Here is a 9,417-nt window from a genome sequence, read left to right as displayed (position 1 = left end):
TTTGTTGACGCTAATGAAAATGCATGTATGGACCAATGCATGGATGCATGTATGGACCAATGCATGGATGCATGTATGGACCAATGCAAAGACCAATGCAAAGATGCATGTATGGACCAATGCAAACCTGACGTCAGGAGGAGGAGAGAGGCTGATCTAGCGGCGCTGCGCACAGAGACACAGAGACACATCACCATTGAGAGGAGGGAGAAGGAATCTTCCAGCTCCGCGTATTCAGGTACGGAATTCTGATTCTACTGTCCGTATGGTAATTGATCTGATCCGCAAAGAATGCATTTCCCTCGGTTATAATATTGCATTGGTTTTACTTGGAATATGTCGATTTTACACCGTTGCTTGTCTAAATCCAACCCAAGGTTTCTCAATAAGACTACTGTCTGTTACTGTACCCTTGAACGATTACAACATGCTTACACACACCCACACACACACTGCGTTTCCATTCTCAGCAGCATAATGCGGTGCGCTCCGGCTTGCGTGTCTGACAGATAATATGGTCATAATTAATGACATTGTAACCGATCCATAATCTTTAGTGATGAATCATTTTTACTGGATTGCTCTGGCACTACCGTTGTCATTGATCCCCCCCCTCGCCTATAAACATGCTACATTGTCACCGTTTGATTTGATCATCACGTTTTGTTAATATATTGAGTATTGAAATAACATTCATTGTCAATGTCCAAACTTCTTCCTATGTACTCTTTAGCTTCCTGTCAACAGAGTTCTTTTGTGTCTCTCTGTGTAAACAGTTGCCCTACCCAGTAGGACATACATCCTGTTGTTTCTTAATGATGATTTCTTAGAAATGATATGATACATTATTATACATCATTTCTCTAATGTTTTAGGGAGATGTGGGGTCAGTGTTACAGTAGGCCTGTGTCCCACAGAAAGTCATATTTTGGCTGACCTAACCCTAACCCTAAATTATATTATACATTATTATACATAATCTCTCTAATGTTTTAGGGAGATGCTGGGTCAGTATTACAGTAGGCCTGTGTCCCACAAAAAGTCATATTTTGGCTGATGACCCTATAACTTATTTGCACCTCCACCTCCACTACCTTCTAGTGAGCAGAAACTGAGAATAAGTCATGCCCTGCTACAGTCGGCTAAACGCCCTTGGCAGTCTGAATACACTTCCCTGGATTACACCTCCATCTGTATTCTGTCCTAATGATGGTGGATAGGAGGGCTGTGCTGCCTGCCTGCCAATTCTCTTCCCACTTTAGGAAACTGTTGCACATCGGATTCAAGTGCTGTGCATTTCACCATCTGTATGAACAGATACATGGAGTAGTTTAACATGCTATCAGATCCATGTTATAACTGTCTATTATAGCTACAATACTAAACCTGATTAAACTAGAACCCACCCACCCCCTCACTCTCTATCTCTCCCTCTCTCTCTCTCTCTCTCTCTCTCTCTCTCTCTCTCTCTCACTCTCTCTCTCTCTTTCTATCTCCCCTCCTCACCCCCTCCCTCCCGCTTTCCATCTCTTAGCTCTGTGTTCTGAATGTGCCAGCTCAAGTGGTGATCTGTCTTTCCACAGATTACTGTTTAGAAAGACTCTGGGAAGTCCCTGGGAAGTGAATGAATGGAATACAAGAGTACTAGAGCATTAGTATTGGGAGATAGTTTAAATCTACCCTGTTGACCCCTGCAACTGATGTACTATCAGGGATACTTTGCCATGTTGAGATCTATTACCTAATTTCTATTCATTCATTCTAAAGCGTCTCATAATGTGGTACTGAATAGCTGAACGATCTGCGTGGGTAAAACCTCTGTGTCATCATGGTTGGCTTCACCCCCCCATTAACTTGATGTAAAGCGTGACGTCTCTGTGTGTGTGTCCAGAGACTAGACTCCAGTCAATGTAAGGACTTTTAAGTCTACTTCGTTCCTCCACAGTTCTCCCGCGGCAGAGCGTATCGACAGTGTAGGACACAAGATGCCTCTCGGAGAGGATGGCAACGGCTGGAAGAAGAAGACGTCTGACATCAAAGAACATTACGACTTCAAAGAAGTTCTGGGAACGTGAGTATTCTGGCAGGTTTACAGTAACAGCTCTCTATTCTGGGAACCTTGCGTAGAGAACACAGAGATTACTGCTGTTGGCCACAGCAGTGGGAATGGTAGTAATGTTTGTGTGTGTGTGTGTGTGTGTGTCTGTGCGCATGTGTGCATGTGTGTATGTGTGTTACATGTGATTCTTTGCGGTGCATCGGGCAGAGTTGCCATCGCTGGCATCCAAAAGGCGAGAGGATGGACTGCTTCATTAGTGCATTGATTTTCTTCCCTACAGGACAGTAGCCAACAGCCTTGTTCATGTATGTATGCTCAATGGTCCATGTTCACACATGAACACATTCTAGATCTGTCATGTGATTGATGAGACACGAGCTCAGGCACCAGAGGGGATCAGAGCTCCAGAGTTGTGAGTGATGTGCCTCATCTGGGTTGGACACAGCATGTGACTCTGTGACACGTCTGCAGGGGGACGATATGCTACCAAGATAGTCTTCCTGCCCCCAACCTCAGTACCAGTGACCTAACACACATCCACCAGTAACAACAGAGATGTGTCATTTGGAGTGGGGAAGCCCTTTGTTAGGATATCACCCAGGACTCCCAGGAGTGGCTGCACTGAGCCAGAGATACATACTGTACAGCTAGCTCTGCATCTCTGCATCTCTGCAGCACGTGTAGGAGTGTGGAGGTGTTACTGGATGGTGAGATGGTGAGATGAGTCCCTACTGGTGATCCAACCTGGAGTGGAGCCAAGAGGGGAAGGCGGAGGCACAGTCAAGGATCAAACACCCTCAGACTTTATCAGCGGTTCGACTAGCGGTTCGAGCCCCGGCTGGCCACATGTCGAAGTGTCCTTGGGCAAGACACTGAACCCCAAAATTGCTCCCAGTGAGCGGGCCAGCGCCTTGCCCATGCATTGGTGTGTGCATGTGTGTGTGAATGGGTGAATGAGAGGCCGTTGTAAAGCGCTTTGGAGCAGCAAAAAAGGGGCTATAAGTGCAGTCCATTTACCATTTACCATTTATCAATATAAGAGAACTACATACTGTATCACCATGCATGCCAATAATAATGGAATCAGTACATTGAACAATTAAACAGTCAACGAATAACTTCATTATGGAAGTTGATCATTGGTCGCTCTTTTATATTTTTGCTAACGACTAAAAATCACAAAAGTGAACTCACTCACTGCGATACTGTCAGGTTATATCACACGGATATAAAGATATTGAGAGAGGTTATGTAACAGGGATTTAAAGTGTGATAAGCCAGGACAATATCACCCTGTTCCCGTATTCTATGAAAAGCTTGTAGCAATATTCCCTCCTCAGTCCCTGTTGTCAGTGCTGCTAGCGAGACCTGGCAGAGAGCAGGATTAATCCTACTGTATGTGTTGACGGAAAGCTCCTTATGTTTGGAGAGAAGATTACAGAATTTAATTGATTTATGTGGAAATATTGCATTCAGTGTCGGCTAAGCCTGGCGTTCCCCTTCTGTGTGGAGCCAGCGTTAGTATGACCTGTCCTGATGTGTGATGGTAGATGACCCACCCCACCCTCCCCTCCCTCCACCCCTCCCTCCCCTTAATGTTCTCTTTTCTTCAACCATTCCAGTCGTATGTGTCAGTGTCCTATGTGGTAACAGTGAATACTGTCTGGTGCGCTGGTCTTGGGGTGTGTTTCATGATGAATTGACGAAACAAATGTACTACTTCATAGGTTATAACCAGGGGTGCACATAACTGGTGCGCCAGTGCGCATGCGTCGCCAAAATGCATGCTGCGCGGCAGATCAGCCGCATGAGGGCGCTTTTGCGCACCAAAACAAAAAACAAAACAAAAAAACAGTTGATCACAAAAAAAACATCCTCTACCATGGTTGAAATTGAGGACAGTGATAATTTACAGCAGTCAAGAGAGCAGTGATGATGACGATTAAGCTTGTAGTATAAATAAATGCTTAGGCTGTAACTTTTTGTTGAAAAGTTGATTTCAGTGTTTACAGAACAGAGCAGTGCTTAAAGAGATCAGTTGATTTCATTGTGTTTAAAGGAGTCTGACAGACTTTCATGCTTAAAGAGCAGTCATTTGATTTTGCATTTGTTTCTTTTGTTTTGCACACAATCATTTGTTCGTTCATCTTTATTTATGAATAAATGTCGTTTTGCTAATATAAGTTACCCATGTATCCCTTTTTCATCCATCCTGTGGGACGGGTCGTGACTCGCGAGCTCGGGGAGCACCAAGCAGCATCCCTAGGTGCTCCTCTGAGCACTGGCCCCAAAAAGTTATGTGCACCCCTGGTTATAACTGTATAATGACCCTCTAATATGACCAATTGTAATTATAGTTATGTGATTTTATCGTCAACTGTCTAAGTAGGTTCCTTAATCAACACTTAATTTCTACCTGGTATTCAATGTCACTCGTCTTGAGTGGACAGCAATACAACATGTTAGAACCAGGGTCTCTAGATGATACTGTGGGTGAATAATAATAATAATAATAATAACTTAATAAACCTTTCGCCTTTCAAAAAACCCAAGGACACTTTACAATTCTAAGGGAAATGATCAGACAGACAAAACAGAAAACAAACAAAGCAAAACTGAAACATTGACTAGGGGCCAAAGGCCTTGGAGAACAGATGGGTTTTCAGGGCTGATTTGAAGGAGTCCAGGGTGGGGGCGTTGTGGATCACTATGGGGAGGGAGTTCCAGAGAGTAGGTGCGGCCACGCTGAAGGCTCTGTCCCCAAAGGTCCGTAGGTTGGTGCTGGGGGGTGGACAGCAGGCCCATGTCTGGGGACCGCAGGTTCCAGGAAGGGGTATGCTGGGGGAGGACACACATGGAATCTGGGACATGGGCTGTGTCTGTACTCACAGTTGTGTTGTCCAGTCAAGCAGACTATGGGAATATATGGTGCTGTGATGTCACATAACACAGAGCAGCCTATTGAATCATTGTGTGTTTATAGCCATGGGTAGTCTGAGCATTAGGAACAGTTTAAAGTATGGTTTAAACACATATACAACTCACCACTAACATGACTAAGCATGTCCAAACAAGTTATAAAGGGAGACATTGTATTGAAGGAGTGTTAATAAGCGTTCTTAGAGGCTAGTAAGTTGCACTTTATAGAAATTGAGAGAGAGAAAAGAGAGAGGACATTGTATTTTTAGAGGATTCTGTCGTCAGCCCAGTAGAGCTATCATGTGGTTTTGACTCATAATATTTCCTGGTTGCTTTGCTCTCAGCCAATCAGTAGTCAAGACCTAATAGCAAGATCTCTGCCTAACTATCCTGTGAGGTCATAGCCGTCTGGTTCCCTTGACAACAGTGAGACACTTTCCATATGGATTCTCCACAGTCACTATGGAGACAGAAGTTTTGGCAGATGAACGTGCGACGCACAGAGAGAGAGAGAGAGAGATCCCTCTGTTCCCTCTGTTGACTCAACGTCCCCTAAGAGTGTTCAGGCGTGGGCCTTTCAGCCTCTCCTCTGTTTAGCTTCATCCTCTCTACACTACTCTACACTACACTACACTACACTACACTACACTACACTACACTACACTACACTACACTACACTACACTACACTACACTACACTACACTACTCTACACTACACTACACTACACTACACTACACTACACTACACTACACTACACTACACTACACTACACTACACTACACTACAGTACAGTATGCCCCTCAGCATGTTAGTATGGGTGTTCATCTATACTCGATGTTCTTGGAACGGTAGATGAAAGAGCAGTTGCTGCTTCTTTCTTGTGGGTGGTTTATGTGTATGATGCATTATTTAATTTGTGAAACACGACATGTTGTTTTGTGAAACGTTGTGAAATGTTATTTTTGAGAGAGATGGGGAGCATTGGGAAAGTATTGGAGGGGGATGCGGGGGGACGGGGGTGTGGGGTGTTGGAGGGGGATGCAGGGGGATGGGGGTGTGGGGTGAGGCGAGGTGAGCTGAAGGGGGGGCGGTCCAGCACCTGAATCATGTGAAATCGATAGGCTGGTAGAAGCCGCGGCCGTCTGCGATGCTAAATGGCTCCGCTCCGCTGGGAGGCCCGCCCCCCCCCCCTCCCCGGCCTGATGGATGGCACACGCCCTCAGCGGAAAAAAATGGCCATCATGTGTCATATTCGCCATCTCAGCAAACATCCATCAACGGGAGAGAGATGGATTGTGCTGCCTGCTTTAAATACACCAGGCAGACAAACTCTCTGCACACGGCGAGGAGGCAGCATTCATTGTGTTAGTGACACACACGCACACACACACACACACATAACAGGGCTTCTCTCCTCCTAACAGTTCATGGTCTGGGCCCAGACGTCCTGGCAGGCGTGAGTTAGACACACTGTTTCTGGGGCGGCTGTATCTCAGGAGGTAGAGGCTGGTGGAGGTAGAGGCTGTGTCTCAGGAGGTAGAGGCTGTGTCTCAGGAGGTAGAGGCTGTGTCTCAGGAGGTAGAGGCTGTATCTCAGGAGGTAGAGGCTGTGTCTCAGGAGGTAGAGGCTGTGTCTCAGGAGGTAGAGGCTGTGTCTCAGGAGGTAGAGGCTGTGTCTCAGGAGGTAGAGGCTGTGTCTCAGGAGGTAGAGGCTGTGTCTCAGGAGGTAGAGGCTGGTGGAGGTAGAGGCTGTGTCTCAGGAGGTAGAGGCTGTGGCTCAGGAGGTAGAGGCTGTGTCTCAGGAGGTAGAGGCTAGTGGAGGTAGAGGTTGTGTCTCAGGAGGTAGAGGCTGTGTCTCAGGAGGTAGAGGCTGTGTCTCAGGAGGTAGAGGCTGTGTCTCAGGAGGTAGAGGCTGTGTCTCAGGAGGTAGAGGCTGTGTCTCAGGAGGTAGAGGTTGTGTCTCAGGAGGTAGAGGCTGTGTCTCAGGAGGTAGAGGCTGTGTCTCAGGAGGTAGAGGTTGTGGCTCAGGAGGTAGAGGCTGTGTCTCAGGAGGTAGAGGCTGTGTCTCAGGAGGTAGAGGCTGTGTCTCAGGAGGTAGAGGCTGTGTCTCAGGAGGTAGGGGCTGTGTCTCAGGAGGTAGAGGCTGTGTCTCAGGAGGTAGAGGCTGTGTCTCAGGAGGTAGAGGCTGTGTCTCAGGAGGTAGAGGCTGTGTCTCAGGAGGTAGAGGCTGTGTCTCAGGAGGTAGAGGCCTGTGTCTCAGGAGGTAGAGTCGCCGTCTAATGATCACAAGGTTGGCAGATCAGCAGTTCGAGCCCTGGCTGGCCACATGTTGAAGTGTCCTTGCCTTGGGCAAGACACTGAACCCCAAAAATTGCTCCCAGTGAGCGGGGCTGGCACCTTGCATGGCAGCTTGCCTACCTCGCCATTGGTGTGTGAATGTGTGTGTGAATGGGTGAATGAGAGGCCGTTGTCAAGCGCTTTGGAGCAGCTTTGGAGCAGCAAAAAAGGCGCTATATAACAGTAAGTGCAGTCCATTTACTACACTTTGGGACCCAATATCTATTAGCTTTACTTTGGCTCACAGCTCGTGTTTTATTTACATGAAGACATTGATGAAGCTATTATGTGGAACACATCACGCTAACCGGTTTAGCAGATACTGAACTGTGCCGTACCTGGTGGACCTGATGTTGTGGTAACAAGAGAATCCACTGGGAGTGTGTGGTTTTAACTCAGAGGTTTGGAGAGCTATGGTTACTGTGTGTGTTTGTGTGAGTTTGTAGGATGTGTAATTGGAGCACCAGGGTACTAAGGTGTGAGACAGATGTTTTTCCATGTAAAGATTGCCCAGAGGGACGATAGGGAGAGAGAGAGTGTTTGTATGTGCCTGCCTGTTTGTGTTTATTTGTGACACAGTCTGGTAAAAAAAGGGGCACGTGTCGGCAATTCTCAAGTCGCGCGAATGAGCAAAAAGCTTCTATTCAGCTTCTAAAGCAACTGTGTTCAGATTTCAATGTCTGACACATCATTTGGAGGCTCACACACTGCAGAATGACGTTGCCCTACTTGAGGACTTCTGTTGTGGAAAACCACACCGTGTCTGTTCATTCAACTTCTGTCGGTTCTCTTATGTCAGTGATGAGACATGTATCAGGTTATTGTCCAACATTTCAAATGTCACTGTGAACTTGCCACGTACGTTGATATCCAGATTGTATCAATAAACTATACCAGTGTGGCTCACCCCATGGAACATTACTTGGGCCACCATGTTGCCCTCTGATTGGACAATAGTCAAGAACAGGGAGTAGCAGGAGGCATCTGAAAATAACCAATCAACGAGCTCAGGCCCTGTGACAAACCAGACCTCCGATGAAAATGTATTTAACACTATGTGTAATTGGATGAAGCTCAGCTGCTCTGCAGAACAGTCTTTGTAATGAATAAAGACCTGTATCGCATCTGATAACTCTGGTCTCTTGGGCTCTTTTGAGTTCAACTACACTTTTCAACCAGACCCTGTCACATTTGTGTGCACAAAATGTGGACGTCTGGTGATAAAGTCCTCAAAACACAACAGCTGCTACACAACAGCTGCTAGTAGCTAGCAGCTAAAAAGGACTAACTGCATGTTTATCACAACATGCTGATAGAACATCAACATGCTAAAAACACATGACTACACATAACTAGATGATCACACTCCTGACATTTGAACACGTCCTAAAATGTAAGTTTGTTTACAAGCCATGTATGTATCATTTACCCAGTAGCCTATGGCAGACAATACAGTGAATCCTATTCACAAATTATAAATATTTAGTGATCCTAAACCTGTTGTTTGTTATATTGAGTGGGCAAATTACTTTCGTAAAAACGGAACATCTTGAAATGATACTGAAGAGATTACTGGAAAGAACATTTTGACAGAGAGGGAGTTGTTTATAATACATTATTTGGAAGCCAGCCTCTGGTGACATTTAAAGGCACATAATGTACAGCCTTACACACACACACACACACACACACACACACACACACACACACACACACACACACACACACACACACACACACACACATCTTCCCCTTGTTTCTCTATCACACAGAAATACACACTTGTACTGTACACACACAATACACACTTGGACTGTTTACACAACGCCTTCTGGGCTCCATCACAGTGAGGCAGCTACCTCCTCCTTCTGCTGTGTGTTGCCCGTGGCCTCTTCCAAACCCTAAGAGAGCCCCCCCCCACTCTGCCTCCCCCCCACCCCCACTCTGCCCCCCCACCCCTCTCTGCCTCTCTGCCTGCCTCTCTGCCTCTCTGCCTGCCTCTCTGCCACCCCCCACCCCCACTCAGTCTCTCTGTCTCTGAGGAGAGACGAGCGACGGGATGGTTCTTAATTACAATGGTATCTCTCTTTCTCTCTCTCTC

The 9,417-nt window shown here is 46.4% G+C and overlaps 1 protein-coding gene across 1 annotated transcript in view; it reads left to right on the top strand.

The window, feature by feature from the left end:
* Positions 1-1,961: 1,961 nt before the first annotated feature.
* Positions 1,962-9,417, top strand: part of camk1a (calcium/calmodulin-dependent protein kinase Ia) — a gene marked incomplete at its 3' end in the record, with an annotated part of 20,300 nt that continues 12,844 nt past the window's right edge. The window contains exon 1 of the mRNA XM_080545483.1: positions 1,962-2,071. Within this exon, the coding sequence (XP_080401609.1) occupies positions 1,986-2,071 (86 nt within the window). The 5' untranslated portion in view covers positions 1,962-1,985. The remainder of the gene's footprint in view (positions 2,072-9,417) is intronic.

The sequence above is a fragment of the Nansenia antarctica genome, assembly GCF_963989245.1.
Source record: "Nansenia antarctica genome assembly, chromosome: 15".
Taxonomy (NCBI): domain Eukaryota; kingdom Metazoa; phylum Chordata; class Actinopteri; order Argentiniformes; family Microstomatidae; genus Nansenia; species Nansenia antarctica.
The sequence above is the reverse complement of the archived record's forward strand: the minus strand, read 5'-3'. Positions and strand labels throughout refer to the sequence as shown.